Raw genomic sequence first — 18,951 nt, 5'->3', positions numbered from 1 at the left:
CATTCTATTCTATCCGATATGGGACTGCTAACGGATCATCCATTCATTTCTAATCTCACGCACAAGATGTATATATCTCGGTGTGAGAGGGTGTGTTGGAAGTCCCATATCAACTAGAAATCCGATTTTATGAAATTGAGTTAGGTTTAAAAACTATTTCTAACAAAATGTTATTTAATTAACATAATAAAAATGACAAATAATTTTATTTCTTAATCCTGCAATGACATATATAAATTGATTCTAAAAATAGTGCATAGCAGTTTTTTCATAGATATTTATGTTGTCGTGTATGGGAAAAAAAAGAAAATGTCTGTGTATTCACATACATCACAGTAAGGTCTTGCTATCTAATCTAGGTTTTGTTCTGGGACAAAAGAAAAAAAAAAAAAACAGAAGAGGAAAAGACAAGATCCTTTTTCAAGTTTCTTTTGTCTTGAAAGATTGTGAAAGGTTAAAGTTGTGGATGGGGTGAATTGAATAATTCATCATAATTTTTATTTTTCCCATGTCACTTCAATCTTTTGTCGTTTTTTGTTTTTTGATTCGTTTCTTAATTATCATCCTATCCATCAAAACAAAAATCACCATGTCAACAATAGTCTTCTTTCCCCACCTTTCATATTTTAATCCTATCACCTTTATGCACTAAAATTAATCATGCAATTCCATTCAATTTTAGGCTTCTCAAAAAGTTTTTTTTTTCTTCTTTTATATATGTACACTTAAATATGTATATTAAATTAATATTAAACATGATGTGACTAGCTTTACGTGCATGCATATACCTTGTGCATTAGTAAATTATCATTACTAGCTGAATTAAATTTATATATATCATTGGCTATAAATAAAACAGAGTATAAAAATACAATATTCAATATATATTTCACAATTAGTAATTTTTTCTTGAAAAATATGGAAAGTATTGTATTGACTAAAAATAAAATCAATTCATAACATATAAAATAGATATAAACCTCATTTTATATATGATTGAGTTAATTTAAAAATTTTAATTTTTAAATATGATGGAAGAATCATGAGTTAAAATATATTTTAACGACATTTATTATTTGTTAGGTCAATTGTTTCATTAACTATAAAACTGTATCAAACCATTTATTAATATTTAGTCTTACGTTTGAAATATATTTTAGCGTGAGAAAAATATGTTGAGATTTTCATATTAATTAAAAATAATTTTAATTCATAATATATAATTAGATATAAATTTCATCTTATAAATTAATTAAAATTGACTTAGACTTAATAAAAAAATGAAATAAGAGAAGTTAATTAACAATGCACCTTGTTTGATTTAATATGTTTAGTACCAGCATCTTGAATTAAGCCAGAAGAGTTTGTCACGGTTAAAAAGTTAATTAATTTATAAAATGAGTTCAACAGTGAGTAACTTTTACATCGTTTTCAATCACTAGTTCTCTAATTTTTTTTATGGAACTATTGTTCACTATAATAAATTTATTATAATAAAAATTGATTTAGGTAAAAGTCTTTACATTAATTTATAAACATTAAATAAGTTTCTTAACTTGTTAATAAATTTGTCACTAAAGTCAGTGATCTCATCATTTTTAGCCACTTTAAGTTTATATATATATATTTTAATCAATTCTTCTTGTTCTATCAACAATGTAATTATGTTATATGTACACTACTGAATTGTGTTGAAAGCAGCAGTATTTTAAAACAATTTTAGTGAAAGTAATCCTAGAAATAAATTAAAGAAAAAATTACTATGATACTTCTTGATTTTTTTTAAATTACATTTATACCTACTACCGTTTATTTACTATTACAGTGATCTTTCTTATTAGAATTTGTTAAAGGAAGGTGGTGTGTAACTTGAAAAAAAAAGTGATAATATAATCTATTTAAAATAAAATAGAAGTTTATATATAATTTTAAAAAAAAATTTGGGTCATGATATAATTTGAGAAAATCTCAAGAGTTATACTATAATATTTACTTTAAATTAAAATCACATGTCACCCTTCACCAAATATGTAATTTCAGTTCCTATAATGACAAAATATTAAAAAAAAAAAATATCAATGTGTAAAACATGCTGAAAAGTGCAATTTTCAAAACCGTGTTGCATAATATAGAAACTTATCTTTCTGTACCACACTTTAGTTGTTTGAATCCATACAACACTTTCTTTAACATTTTTAAACTATGTCTTTCCTTCTTTCAAACACATCTTATAGGACACTCAACAAAACTTCTTCTCTTCTAAATTTAATTTATGTGGCATGTGTCTTCCAAACCTTTATAATAAGGTATAAGATCTGACACCATAAACACCTTCCATCACTTCCAAACACTGAATCAAATTTTCAGTTTATAATACTCATAATTAACAATAATTCTTTTATATATACATGCATTTGCTTTACATTTTTTTTAAAAACAAATTAGGTTATCATCTCTTATAATAAAATAAGTATATCGGAAGTTTTACATTGACTATAAATAAAACTAATATATAATATATAAGTGGGTGCAAACCTCACCTTACAAATTAATTTTGTAGGGTTGAGTTATACTTAAAATTCACCGCTTAAAATATGATATCACTCGTTATTGAGTTTTACTATCAGATTATCCATTAATATTAAATGTTACAATTTGAAATATGTACATACCTTAACGTGAGAGAATGTCTTAAAAGTCTCGTATCAATTAGAGATAAGGTCGATCGATGATATAATCAATGATTTTCAGATAGTGGATAGCGTTTATAATGATATTATCACAAGAATTCCTTTATATATGGACTTAACTTGAGTTTTAACCAAATCTAAGAGTTAATTATATTTTAGCTTTTTCGGATACTTAAATTGTTTAATTTTCCTGTCTCAAATCTCACGATTAGATTCTTCGAATACAATAAATATGTGATTTTAATCTTTCATGTGCTATTGAATATCCAAATATTATAATGGTCAAATTTAGTCCATCTATACAATTTGAATGTGCTCATGAGAGCCATTGACTTATGACATTTATGATATGTTCAGATATCTAATTAAAAAAAATTATGCAAATTATATATTTACACTAATTAAAATATTCAACTAGCAAAATTATAAAACTTTGAGTAACTAAAAGTACATAACAAATGTATAAAAATGATAAATGAAAAGTAGAATTAGGTGAAAAATTAAAATGTGATAATTAAATTTCGATTTTTGTTATCTCAAACCCCAAAGTGTGTGTGGCAAATAAAATATTGAAGGTTTGTATGTGAGACCAAAACTACATATGTTTCCTCCCTTATTATTATTAATAGTATGTAATGACCCTTAATGTGCTCAAACAGATAAGAAGGACAAAAGCAGCAATCACAATAATATTATTAAAATGATGAAGGAAAATAATTGGAAGCATATTTTAATGTGAAGAAGTAGGGACTTTGCACAAGGCACATACAGCCAAACATTATCTCATCTCTCTCCCTGTCTGTTTTTGTTTTTGGAGGAACCAATGTTTCCATTAATAATATAGTTAATTACACAGTTCTTGGACAAGGTAATTTTTTCAATTATGTTACTGTGTTGGCATGGACTCAAAAATCCTTATTCTTCACAATGAACTTTACATGAAGTTTCTGGGGACTCAATAATGTTCACAACTTCTTTATGTGATGACAAAAGTTTCTGCAATTTGATCCAATCCATGTGCAAACAAGGAAGAGCCATGCTCCAAACAGTACCAAGTAGCTTCGAGTCCAAATTCTCTACTGATTTTTTTGTACTGTATCTTCTGCTGAATGTGAAAAATATATTGTGTTGATATTTTAAATATCATTTTAATATATTTTAAAACGTCAAAATTAATTATAATCGGTGTATTATGAAGACACAGTAGATAAATAACTCTTACAAAACGAGTAGAGAATCCAAATTCAACATCATCTACTTTCAACAAATTGCAAAGGATGTTCAATTAATCAATTCATTAATGTGTTGTCCCCATTACACACAGTTCTACACTTAGTTTGTGCAATACTGAGGAGGTGCACATGCGACAAATCGAATGTTTTAGAATTTCTAAAAGGAGAAACAAATCAAAAAGACAATTAATCACACCTCTTTCTTTCTAATTTCAGATTAAACAATGGAAGATATAAAATTTTCACTAATTAAATATAAAATACTTTTTTAATCAACTAACATGGTATTTTTTTTATAAATTAATTAACTGGATTTAATTAATAAAAATCGAGTTTCATATTCATATATTCTTCTTGTTTAAGTACCGTTAAACTAAGAATTCAACTCGTTTGAGAGTCTAAAAATGTTTATACTTTGTAATGATTATTGAAAAAATATAGTTAGATGATTTTTGTGAGATTTTTTGTATGTGAGCAATCTTCATATTCTGTTTTCTGATAAAGCTTTTGTAAACAAATATTTTTCCCCATATTTTAGTTTTCCCAAATTAAGTAATTTTGGTCAAATATTAATATATTATTTAATAGTTTGAAAAATGGTATTTATAAATAACAGTATTATAAAAAAAATATGTTACTATTAGGCATATTATTCCAATGACATCCTCCGTTATTAATTAAATATTATATTAATGATGGATCAAAATTATTTAATTTTGAAAGAGTGAAAGACTAAATCCCTAACTAAAATTGTATACAATTTCTAATTGTATTCACAAAAACTATAGGAATTGAAAGTGAATCTATGTGGGAAAAAAATATATATTAAATTAAGGCTATTAAAATTAATACACATTTTAGATTTTTAAAGCTCGATATTATAGTAAATACACACATAAATACACACAATCAATAATTAATATAGTATTTCGTTGATTGTGTGTATTTACTAATTATTATTCATATTTGTAAAGTGTACTTCCAAATCATTTTATATCTAATCAATTATAATAGTCATTGAAAACAAAACAATTAGAAGAATCGTTCTATAAAGTCTAAGAAGCAGGTACAACAATCTGAAACAAATGCGTATACGCAAGAATATTCTTCTTGAAATGTTGATCACCATGCTCGTGTGTTTGATTAATTATTTAAAATTGTGTTGAAATTCCTATTAAAGTTCATTTTAGATAATGTTTTACATTAAAAAAATTATTTTAAGCTAAAGCAATAATGAGTATGATCAATTAAAATACATAGCTCACACTCACAGTGTAGTTTGTTAACATTACTCAATTAAAATACATAGCTCACCTCTGTGTGGTTATAATAGTGAAAATTTAGGGCAACAATGGTACATAACTTCAATTCATTTAATTGAAAGACATAAAAAAAAATTATACCTTTATTCTTCACTTTTTAAATATAAAATCGTGACAAAATTCTTGATTTCAAAGCAAATATTCATGTTATTTAAATTGATTTAGAGTTAAAACATTAATTTTGTTTGTGAGAACTAAAACTTATTTCAATTGGTAGTTTGTTTCGGCATTCAGTAGTCTTATATCGTTTGAAAATTAATGTTAAAAGCAATTTAAATATATATTTTTTTTCTTTCAACCATTCGATATGTTTTTTAAAAATCAAATTGTAACAAAAATTTTAAGCTCCAAAATGATAATATCTTAGATCCTAAAAATATTATTTCAATTGGGTTAAGGTGGAACAGGAAGAACAAATTAAAGTAGTTAGAAATAAACTTTACTAAAAATGCATTAATTAAAATAAAGTATGTGCAATATAAACTAGAACAGATAATAAATTGCTTGACTCCCACATTTTTCTTTTGGTTTAGATCCTTAAGATTCTGTGTCCAAGGAAGCTGGCAATGATGGTAAGGAAATTTTTTTAATGCAACTATTCCTTTAACTATCATGAAAGAAATGAAGAATAATACGAGCATGTGATTGAAAAATGTAAAAAATATATATATATTGCGGAAAGTGTTGTTAAAATTATTATATGAATACCCAAACAGTAATTGCCAAGACAGAAAAGGCAAGCCATCTCCCATTATTTAAAATATTTTATATTACATCTATCTATACATTGTTTTAAAAGCTTTTTACCATTAAAAAGAATGGAGAGAAAATAGATGTTTAAATACTTATTCTATTTTTCTTATTTGAGTCTAATCATGTAATATATTAATACAATTCTCAACTTAAAATTTTACGATAATAAATTTATGAATTTTTATTTTTATATAGTATTCTACATCTTTATTTCTAACTAATGTAGGACTTAGACTCTAAATTTCTAACCGTTAATATAATTAAAGTTTGGGTCTATACAATTTATCTTTCACCTTGAGAGATAGCCATGGTTGCTATGTGCATTTAACAAGCAAAGTGCATATGCAAAGTTGTAAACCCTAATTAAGAATCAGCATGGTATGCTTGAAAATGAAATATAATTAAGAAGTAAATTTGTTAGGTAAAAGTTGTGTGCGAGAAACACATCATGCATGAATGTTCTATATGTGTGTCCCATTTTGTCATGAAACAGTGATTCACTTTGTTCTCAGCAGTAGAAAAAGAACAGTTAAAGAATGAAGGAAAAAGACGATAAGAAGAAGAAGCAAATCCAATGGTGTGTGAAGAAAACCACAATTTTCCTCCCCCAGAAACAAAAAAAACTTCTTCACATCCTGCAAGTCTAATCAATCATCCCATCATGTATTTAATAGCCACAAAGTAAGTGGGTAGTAAAATAATAATAACAATAATAATATTAAGAAAGAACCCAAATAAGGAAAGAGAACTATTATTTTATACCACATTTTATATATTTAAAACATGAATAATATAAAAATATCATGCATCCAAGTAAAATATATGTATCTTTTACATGAATATAATATCTGAAGAACAAAAATATCAAGGATAAAAAGAACCATAACACAGAGATGATGAATTAAAATGTAGTCGATTAAACTATTCAGAAATTTATCCATCATCATTATTCCAAACACATAAAGCGAAAGGGAAAGAAGAAACACAGAAATCAAAGTTCTTACTCCAATATACATATACACTGAGCTAAGTAAAACAGTCTTCGTTCTTCATCTCCAACGTTCTTCACAACTACTACTCCACTTTTCTAAATCTTTGAAATTCTTTTCCTCAATTCCTAACCTCTCAAACTAGAACACAACACCATCATCGTCACAGTTCCATTAGATCTCGAACCACCCATATCCAGCATCATGTGAGGACAACAACATTAAAGTTGTGAACTCAGAAAGGTGGTCTTCCATGGCCATGTGCCCAAGCGAAAGCCTCATGCCCCACTTGGCCTCCTCCATTGGATAGAAGATTTGGTGGCAGGTTATACAAAGGCAAAGAAGAAGGATCGGGAATCCCACCGGGCAAGTGGCTCCCACCACTCACACCGTCGCCGCCGCCACCACCGCCACTGCTACCAATTCCAGGAGGAGACCCTCCCAGAGTACTTCCGCCCTGGACACTGCCACCGCCACCGTCTTCCTCCTCCTCTTCAAGCGGCAACCTCTCATATGTAGCATTAGCAAAAGTGGCTGCTATGATCATCACTGGTCCAGCCGCCACGAGAGGACCAACAACGCTCCCTCCTACAACCTGGCCCTGTCCTCCGGCCAGATACACAGTGAGTCCGGTGGCACCTGGCGGAGCAGGGCCAGGCAGAAACGCTCCGGTCAGGGATAGAATCTCAAACCTTCCATGCAGTGCCACGACCGCTCCCGGCGCTGCCGGTTGCCGGAGAGTGACGTTGGCGACCGAACCGCTCCCACTGAGGACACACACCCCGCGCTGGCGGCGGCGAGCGAACTGGGCGACGCTTTCGGCGACGTCGGCGCCACCGGCAACCTCCATGACATGGCTTCTGAGGGAGTTCGGGCTGTCCCTGGTGACAAAGATGGGTGGTTTGGGCTTGTTCTTGGAGCCCGGTGGTCTCCCTCTGGGCCTGCGGGTTCCAACCTCCACTGCACCCTCTTTGGGTTCATCGCCGTTGTCTCTATCTTCTTCCTCTTCCTCTTCTCTTTCTCTGCCGAAGCTTCTCTCGTTGATGGAAAGGTCCATGTGACGTTTGTTTAAGGTTGAAGATGGCGAATTGGTCGCAGGGTCTACCCCTGCACCCAACCCCACCTGATGACTGTTCCACCACGGATTAGCCAGAATTGCTGTTGAGAGTGTGTTCGAAGAAGAAGAAGAAGAAGAAAAGAAACAAGAAGATCGATCTGAACAAGGTTTTTCAGACACACACTGTTTTCTTAACCTAGAATGTTTTGTGATGACAAAGCAAGAACAAGGTTAAGCAAATTTAAAGCAATTTGGCAACTTGGGAGCTATGGGTTATTAGCAACAGGAGATTTGATGTGGTTTGTGTGTTTCTGAATTCAAGGGACAACAAAAGTCAAACCCTTCACAACTAGGTTTTAAGGAGAAATTAAGAAAGAGGGGTTGTGTCTCTTGTATCTCTTGTATCCATGACCTAATATGAATGGTGTTTCCACTCTCTAATGGAGGGAAGGGTAGAGAGAGAGAGAGAGAGAGAGAAAATAGAGAAAGAGAGAGAGAAAAGGGGAAAGGAAAAATGGTGCTTAGATGTTAGAGGAGAGGAATTAGATTCAATGGCTCAAGGGAATCAAAGTAAAGGGTGTAATGAAAGAGATTAGTTATTAATTAATTAATTGATTGATTGATCAATCAATTGATTATTTAATCAAGTAAAAGAAACGGGTTTTCATCAGAAGATGGTTTGTTTGTAGATCAGACGATCAGGAAGTGTTGTACTTTATAAACGTGTTTTCCTTCATTTTTTTATTTTTTTTTTATATTTTGACTATTTGTATAAGTAAGTGATCTCAGTGGACAAAAGATGGAAGAGATGAAAAAGCCTTTACAGAAGCACAATGATAATTATGAGAGATCATAGAAAAAAGAGTAAACAAAAATGCTTAAATACTAAGTGAAAAAAAAAATGCATAAATTTTATTGTTTGGTGTGAGGCATGTTGTGGTTTGGGGAGCTACAAAATATGTTTTCCCTTTGCATTAGTGTTTGTTTATTTAATGTTGTGGGTGGCACTACACATATGCAATGGCAACAAGTAGGTCTGCTTTTGGAGAGTCTTGGAAATTAGGGTTTTGTGGGGTCTTGTGCAAATGGCCAGGTGGGGAGAGCGTCCTTGTCTGGGGCACCAATATTTTTACACATCAACGTTCCATTTTAGCACAAAACTTCTTATCAAACTCAATATGTAAAAACATTTGTTATGTTAAATTTCAAAGTAATAAAAAATTTATTACGGGTAGTTAAAGTAGAGATTATGATTGATATTTAATATTTATTAATTATAACATTATTATTTATTATTATTTTTATAAAATAAACGTTACTAATTATTATTTCTTGTACAGTAAAATTTATATTAATGTTATATATAAAAACTGATAACAAATTATTATTTTTTAATTTATGTTTCCTTTGTTGTTTTATTTTGTTTATTTTTATTTCTATATTTTATTATATTAATTATTTTCATACATATTATTTAAAATTTTAAAGAATAAAATTAGTTCAAATTTTACTTTTAATAAAATCGAATAATTATTTTCATACATATTATAAAAAATAAAATCTATCTATGTCTTTTGCTTTTAATTGAATAGAAAATAATGATTTTAAATCTACACGCATGCTAATCATATGAGTTAAAGGTTTTTTAAATTCAATTGAGATTTTACTTTGATTTTATTTAAAAATTTTCGTGTGATTAAATAAGTTTTTGTCGAACTTTATTTTGATTAAAGGTAATCACTTTAACTAAAATTAGTCAAGACTTTACTTTGATTAATCAAGTTTTCTATTTGGTGAGGAAGCAAAATAGATATGAATAGGAATAGTAAAATTTAATTGAGACCGTATTTGATTGAATTTATTGTGGATATATAATCTACAAATTCTCACTTTTAATTGAGATTGTGTACTTTGAACTTTGATTAAAAGTGAGAATGTCAACAAATAAACTGAGACTTTACATTGATTGATTTGATTTGTAAATCAACAACATTAATTAATGTAACAATAATCTCTATATAACCGATGAAGGAATCTTCCTATGTTGAAAAAGAGTGGAATTTACTATTACAATGTTTATAACATTTTATTTGTGTGATATTCATTCTTTGCATATCAAAACCCCATATTTTGATAGTTACTAGTTTTAGTTGTATTTTTATAAGAATCAAATATTTGAAATCAATTTCGTAAGACGACTCAGGGTTATCTTAACCCTATCTAATTTGTTCACTACTAACTTAACAATACTGAAGTTACTATAGTTAAGTAGTTACTATAGTTAAGTAGCGGTAACTTGATCGTTTTGTGACAACAAATTAGAAAATTATAATTGTATTAAATTTTAATTGAGAAATGTAGTGATGTTTTGCAACTAAATTTTAATTGTATTAATTTTTTATTAAAAATTTAATTTTAATTGTTAATATTTAATTTAATTAGGTAAATGGTGGTTTTTAATTACTCAACAATATTGTATAAATCCTATAATCTTATAATTTTATGATTTAAATCTCGATTTTAACCGGTATAAAAAGTAAGATGTTAAGATAGAAAGATTATCCTTATTTGTTGGTCAAATTAACAAAAAAACAAAAGATAGATGTAATAAAGAATCCGTCAACGTTAAAACAAATTTGTATGATTTACAGAAAAAATTGATTCTTGAATTCGTTATTTAGATAAATATCTTTCCTCGAGATTAGTTTATATATCTCTTATATACGCGAAAAAAAATGATTCTGGAGTACGTTTGTTAATATAAGTCAAACTTTAAATAAATAACTGTTAAAAAAGATTAATTTCTAACTTTTTCATAAGAGATATACATACGTCTAGTTTGCTAAAAAAACAGTCTCGTAATCTGTTACATTTGACTAACTTATATAAAAAAACAACTTTAGCATGCGGTAGTATATTAAAAGAAAGAAATTGTCAATTTGAATTTGTATATAATTTAAAAAAGAAATTGTCAATTTGAATTTGTATATAATTTAAAAAAGAAATTGATTTTTTAATATGTTTACATGAACACTTTCGCTTTCTGCTGCTACACCAGATCTTTGGCCACAAACTCTGACCAGAAATTCGAGCAAACACTGATCTTAAACCTGCATTTGTGTGCATCAGAATTTGGATTCTCTGTTGAAATTGTACTGTTCTTTTATCGAGCTGTATTATCATTAATTTTGATATTTTAAAATATATTAAAAAATATTTAAAATATCATCACAATATACTTTTAATATTAAACACAAAACAGTAAAAAAACAATAAAAAATCTGTACTCTTTATATCATGGTCACAATCAGATGTGTTATTGTGGCAGTAATAGTGGCCTCTGCACTAAAACTCTTTATGCTCAATTTCAATTTATTCTTCTACAAGAAAATGATGACTGTGATGCTTTAGAGCAAGAAAACTTGCAGGTTTATCATTGAATTCTGCTGGTGTGGCTGGCTATAAGGAGATGATGCAGGAACAGAATATGAATATATATATAACTAGGAAGAAATTGAAAGCTATAATAATAAATTAGCTGATTAAATTCAGTGTTTGGGGAAATTTTAGAGACATAGAATAGGAAAATGTATAATATTTGGATACACAATTAATATGTCATTAGACGTTTTGGAAATTAGAAATATTAATTAAGTATTTAAAAATAGGTGTTTGCAGAAATCAGCTAATAAATTTAAAATGATTGAAGAGAAGTATTTTAATAATTATGAGCTAAAAATGAAGTGACTTGAAAGAAACTAATTAGAAGTTCTTTAAATTAAATAAGTTAGAAATGACTTGAAAATCTTGTTGAACACACAAATTTGATAACAACAAATGAAGATGGTAAAAATAGCTGTGATGATGGATGATGGTGATAATAGTGATTAAAATAGGAAGAATTATTATTACCTTTTGGTTGTGTGTACTAAGTATTCTATATTTGATTAAGAAGATACTTTTCATCACTTTTTTTTTTTTATGATGGGGTGAAGTTTATTAAAAACTATTAAATTTGTTGGTCCAAATTAAGAAGTTATATGAGTTAAAATTAGTGATTTTGAATTAACTTCATTCAATAAAAAACAGAACATTAAAAAGAAATATTGGAGAAAGAGACATTAATATTAATCTATAAAACAGAAGCTTTTATGTTCTCAGACAGGTGCATTCATGCATTCCTTTAAGGAATATTTTGATTAATTAACATTGATGTCTATTTTGTAAATGGATTAATTAGAATATTTTGAACTCCTTCTACTAATTATAAAATGAAATATAGGAAGAGTTTTCAAAGGGTTGAATTGATGAGTATGATATATATAGGATGGATTTACATTACTATATTACACAATACTTCAAAGGTTTAATTGATATAATATTTTGTATAATAAAAGCATATGAATGGAAATTGAAAATGTACTATTATAATCTTTCGAACTTTCAATTATTAAACAAATAAAAAATCAATTAACTGGTGATTTAGGTTTTTTTACTAAAATGGTGTATATTTTTTTTTTTGTAAATTACCAAAATGAATGTTTTAAATAGATTTATCAATTCTTGTGTAAATTTTACACCACATACACGATTTTCTATTTCATTTTGTTCAAGTCATTACACAAAAACACGATACAAAAACACTTGCCTATATAAAGTCGTGAGCAAAACATACCGTTTTCAATTCTTTTTCTTTTCAAATTAAAAATTGTCAACTGACAAAATGAATTTAAAAATTTTAAAAATCAAAACACTAACGTTTTTATTTTATATATATATATATATATATATATATATATATATATATATATATATATATATATATATATATATATATATATATATATATATATACCCTCTTCTTAATTCATAAATGTTATTTATGATAGTTATTTTAAATATTTTGTTAATAAATATTTTTTTTATAACTTACGTGATTAGAAATAAAATATTTATCAAAGTCAAATTTTAATTATAACAACCCTGAATTTATGTAGGATAATAATTATATAGTTTATTTTAATTTTAACTGCAAATGTAATTAACTAATTAATTAACAATTATTAAAAGTTAAATTATTGAATATTTAAGATAAAAACGTTAGATTTATTTACGTTTTCTTATTAAAAGTAAATATTTTACAAAAGTCAAAATTTAACTATCACAACCATTAATTCATTAATGAATAATTACACAAAAGCTATTAACAAATAAAATGATTATATCAAAGTAATGAAAACTCAAAATCATAACATAATAGTTTGTGAATTTTAAAATTCATTAATTCCACCTTATAAAACTTATAAAGCATGAAATTTTAATGATGAAATTGACAATTTCTTCTATTATATCAAATTCTAAGGTGATCGATTTCTCATGCAAGTAACTTGCATAAATTTGTTATATTTGTTAAAAAAAAAAAGTATGAAATTAGTTGGGAGATGACAACTATGTAAAGTCAAACTAGTCAGATTATTAATATGCATAAGGATTCATTAAATTATGTAGTTGAGTTTGAGTTGATTTATTAACAATAGGGAAATAGGTAAGGGTCTCAATGCTCAAACTATGTGATCTAACTTCTCCTAGATTTTATACTTTATAGAGAGTTTGTTTCTTAATGAAGTTAATTAATTTATGTTGCTAAATGGAAGTTTTAAAAAGAATGAAAAATAATAAAAAAAATTAAATGATATATAAGAAAAATAAGATTATAAATATGAAGTTAAGGTTTTATGTTATAAATATGTCAAATTTTATATATAAATAATTCATACTTTATAGATGGTTTATTTCTTTAGTTTATCTAAATAGTAAACAAAAAATTGAAGATCTTACGTTAATTAAAGATAGGTCAGATTCATAATATATTAGTATGTGTAAACTTCACTTTACAAGTCGATTTTGTAATATTTGAGTAGGTTTAAAGTATGTTTTTTTATCATGGTATCAAAGTTATGAGTTAAAACATATCTTAACGATATTCGTTATTTGTTAGGTCTGTTATCGAGAGATTTGTTCTCTATTGAATTTATTTTGTCATCTGTTATCAAACTATCCATTAATATTTAATATCACATTCAAGATTTATATATCTAAGTTTGAGAGAATGTGTTGAAAATTTCACATTTATTAAAGATATAAGGTCTAATTTATAATATATAAGTGAGCGTAAACCTCACCTTATAACTTGTCGATATAAAATTGAGTTAAACCTAAAAATTCACCTGTGAACACATTTGTTAGATGATAAAAAAAATTAAAAATAAAAAATAGTTTTGGTGTAATCAATTTAGCAACAAGTATTTAAAGCCGAAAAAAAATCATTATTTTTTGAACATGAAGTGGCTAAAAAGAAATTATAGATATAAAAATGGTGATATATAGGGTTTGAATGTAGATAAATATAAGATAAAGTAATGTAATTGGATTTTTAGGTGACCGTGATATTCGCCTTGGAAAAGGTTGTCTGTCTTGTGGGAATTTGAATCTTCCTAGGTAAAGTTGGTGCTAACATGTGTCACTGTAACAAAGTTTATAATCCATTTTTGAAAACGAATTTTCAACTAATATTACAAATATATATATATATATATATATATATATATATATATATATATATATATATATATATTTTCATAGCCAAGTATCATCAAATATTAACTGTTGAATACGAGGTTGTTAGACATAGACATTTATATAATAGGACAACTTTTCTTTTTCTATTGAATATATGGTAGTTCTATTGCCCTAAATATTAATGTTATTTTGTAATAAAAAATTAAAATTTTACTAAAAAATTTATATATTAGTGTTAAATATGTTTTTATCCCTCAAATTTTGCTGAAATTTAGAATTAGTTATTTTTTAAAATTTTGATTAATTTAGTCTTTTAACCAAATTTTGTTAAGTTTATCTGACGTTTCAAACATATTTTATGATAGCATTTGAATTGTTTACACCGTTTGACACATTTTCGTTTCAATATTAACTTAAATAATATCATAAAATACGTTTAAAATGTTAAATAAACTTAATAAAATTTGGTAAGAAGGATTAAATCCACGCATTTCTAAAAATAAATGACTAAATTAGTATAAAAATTTGAAGATAGACTAATTACAAAATTCACTGAAATTTGAGGGACAAAAACATATTTAACTCTGTATACTATATATAATCTCATCTTACAGAATCTAAACCGTAAATCTGATCAGAAAAAAAAAATAATAATCATACTTCAAATTTTATTGGTAATTTTTCTCTTTTATGTAAACATATTAATGAAAACACTTATCCTATGGTTTGTGGTTTAACCATATAATTTGTTTTGTTTTTTATGAATAATTATGGTTCCTCCAGTTGTGACATTAGTCTTCTAGTGGGTCAGACTCTGTCTGTGTTAATTAATAAATTGTTAACAGTGATTGAAAAGTTTTAACACAAAATGGTAACTAATTGTAAAAAGAATGGAGTGTAGTGTGGATTACTCTTTCTCACAAGAAAAAAAGGAACAAAGTTGTGAAGTAGTATATAATAAGTGAGAATTTCTTTGTATGATTGTTGAAAAAGAGAAGCAGTAAATGCAACTGATTAATTAACACAGACAATGATTGTTTTGATTCTGTTCTAAATAGGGTAGGTCATTCATTCATATTCTTAAACTGGTTCTTCAAGATTAGTTAATTAATGGAAAGTGTTTTTTCTTTCTTCTTTTTCTATTTGACTGTTTTTGCAATATTTATTATGTTAATGGAATATTTTTAAGGATCAAAAGTTAAATATGCTTTTCTTTTTATATTATTATAAAAAAATGTATTTAACTTTTAAATTAAATTATGAAGTACTTTCTCTCTATAAAATATTTATATAGACTATATTTTTTTAGGTTAATAAGATTTTAATATTTAAAATTTGACACAAAATTAAAATTCATTTTTTTCTCAAATTTTAATATATTTTGGTAATTTTAATATATTTTGATCCCAAATTTTATAAACGAAATAACATAATTCTCAAAACGTTTACCTTGTTTTATTATCCAGAAATATTGTTTAACAAATAAAAATAAATAAATTGTTAGGTCAAGAAGATTATATTTATTCATTTTTAAAATTTGATAATTAAAATATATATTAAGGTTTAAAACATAATAAGATAAATTCTAATTTCGCATAGAGACTTAAAAACATATTTCATTCTACTTTTTATTATAACATTTTATTTGCCGCATAAGAAACATTTCATATACTATTTATTAGGAAGAATATTTTACACTAATTTTTATTATACAAAGATGAAATACTTTATAATTTAATTTAGAGATGAATATAATATTTTTATAATAATTTAAAGGGAAAAAAACATACTTAAGTCGTCAAACTAATATTTACTCCTACTATTTTTAAACTTTGGATGTTTAATTTTTCTTTTCAAAACTTAGTTGTCTTAGACTTTATAAAAGTGAAATTGTGCATTTTTTTTTTATAATGATTACATCCTTATATATAATTCAATAATTGAGACTTTGTTAATGAAATAAAGTATTTCCAACATAGCATGAAAGAATTGAAGCATCAATAAACCTATTCTTAATATTTTGGGTTAATGAAGATAAGAAATTATGGACAATGTGGTGTTACAATGGTCCCATGACCATGTCCTCATGTTGAGTGAATCTAGGGCATCAATTATGGCACAACTTAACTAGTGAAGTAAAAATGATGTAAAAGCTTCTTACATTAATTTTCTTTTAATATTGTTTAGGAGCAATATATAATGAGGAATTCATCACATAAAGAATGGGATATAGTAATAATTGTGTAACTTTTAATCAATTTCAATGAACAATGAAAATTGTTCCTTTTTGAAATAAAAAATAAAAAACGTGATATAATGTTCTAGCTGTGTGTAGGAGTTTTATGACCTAAGAATTTTTTTAAAAACATAATATTATATAAAGCATTTATTATTATCATAATTGTTTTTTTTTCTTTTAACTTTTTTGAATTGTAAAATTATATTATTTTCATTTTTAGATATTATGTGTATAGTCATATAGTTAGAATTTTATTATTATTGAATGTCTAATTTTTTTTTTATATGGTACTAGGTGTCCTAGATCACAAATATTATATATATATATATATATATATATATATATATATATATATATATATATATATATTACTTAATATTTACTACATTCAACGTTATCTTCTGTATATATTTTCTTAATTTTTTATATTTTTTAATAACATTAAGACTATTAGTATTTCTATATGTTGGTCTATAATTAGTTGACCAGTAAACGATAATTAACATATAATTTTATTTTCAACTTATGTCTAACTAATTTTTATTTTTATAGAATTAATTAAAGATAAATTTAATTTTCTAAAGTTGCAAAAAGTAAGATAATAATAATAATAATAATAATAATATTATTATTATTATTATGAGCTCCGTTGTACATGAGGCAACATAAAGAAAGAGAGAAAATGATAAAGGATGGTTTATTAATTAATTTATAATTTTATTTCTTAAACAAATGGATAGGAGTAGAAATTTCAATTTCAATAATAGTGAAAAAAAAAGTGAGTACAAATAAGCAAGGATAATAATAAAAATGAAAACCAGAAAACAAATTTTTGAAAAGCAAAATATCAGAAAAAAAGTTAAAAGAGACTGATAACATGTAAAAGAATCACGAAACACCTAATAAACTTGATGATTAAAATATATTCTTGTACCATTTTAAGATACTATATTTAAAATTTAACATAATGTTATAAAATAAAAATTCATTGATATACCATAGTTTAACTTTATTTCTAGTTGAAGTGAACATTTAAAGATAAATAAAAGACATAGGTAGTGTAAGAATATACTTTAGGAACAAACACTAAACTCATATTTTTTTATATTTTTATTTTAGTTTTATGATTTTATCTTATTTTGGTTTTTGTTAGCCATGTGATTTGATTGAAGCTGGTTTCTTAGCAGTATTCTGGGCTAAGCTTAGGATTCTGATGGACCAAGTTGGGTCCATTCAACTCCAGGGCTTAGTTTTACAGTTTTGATATTTGCACTTTCCTATTTACTAAGTGTACCCCGGTCTTTTTTAAGTATTTTTAATTCTGAACCCATTTGTCACATTTCCCACATATGTGAAAATACTTGTTAAATTCCATTCTTATTTGGGGTTGCTTGTTTTTAAAATTGGATTATACATTTGATATGAGTTTCCCTTTGAGTCTTTCATATATGATTGGGATGCTATATCATAATGATATAAAAAAAAGAAAAAAATTTATTAATAACATAAATCATATAAGAACGTTTTGTGAAAATAAAATACATAATAAACAAATCAAGTAATAGAGATATGCATACAACAAATTTCATAATTTTAATTATATTGTATTTTTTATTTTGTTTTATTAGAAACTGTATTTTATTTTCGTTTTTTTTTTCTAATATTTTTTAGATATGCTATACATTGTGTATGGCAAACTCACTGTAAAAAGTTATACATTTTAGATACTATTATCTAATAATTTTAGTCGAAATAAGTTAGGTTCATACAATACAATTCCATCCTCCATTAAAAAATGAATAAACTTGAATTTAATAAAGTGTGGCCTAATAACAAAGAAAATTATAATAATTTTTTTTTTTTTATGTTAACCATCAAGTGTGATCACACTTGGAAATTATGCCTCATTCTGTGAAGAAAAAGAATAGCTAAGAGACAAAAACAAAAGTATCACTAAATCATCCCAAATAAAGGTACTAATATTTCAGGAAATGGAACCAATGGTGACAAAGCTCTATAGGCCATCAGGAAAATCCAAATAGACAAATTATGAAAGAAGCAAATAGTAGCAAAAACAAGCATGAACATTC

The 18,951-nt window shown here is 26.1% G+C and overlaps 1 protein-coding gene across 1 annotated transcript; it reads right to left on the bottom strand.

The window, feature by feature from the left end:
- Positions 1–6,868: 6,868 nt before the first annotated feature.
- LOC114189506 (AT-hook motif nuclear-localized protein 20-like) lies at positions 6,869–8,609 on the bottom strand. The gene has a single exon (XM_028078086.1). The coding sequence runs from the start codon at positions 8,041–8,043 to the stop codon at positions 7,222–7,224; it is 822 nt and encodes a 273-aa protein (XP_027933887.1). The 5' UTR covers positions 8,044–8,609; the 3' UTR covers positions 6,869–7,221.
- Between the last annotated feature and the right edge of the window lie 10,342 nt (positions 8,610–18,951).

The sequence above is a fragment of the Vigna unguiculata genome, chromosome 7, assembly GCF_004118075.2.
Source record: "Vigna unguiculata cultivar IT97K-499-35 chromosome 7, ASM411807v1, whole genome shotgun sequence".
NCBI lineage: Eukaryota > Viridiplantae > Streptophyta > Magnoliopsida > Fabales > Fabaceae > Vigna > Vigna unguiculata.
The sequence above is the reverse complement of the archived record's forward strand: the minus strand, read 5'-3'. Positions and strand labels throughout refer to the sequence as shown.

What these genes read in the sequence shown, in the direction of transcription:
- LOC114189506 (XM_028078086.1), bottom strand. Translation starts at nt 8,043, where the DNA reads ATGGACCTTTCCATCAACGAGAGAAGCTTCGGCAGAGAAAGAGAAGAG.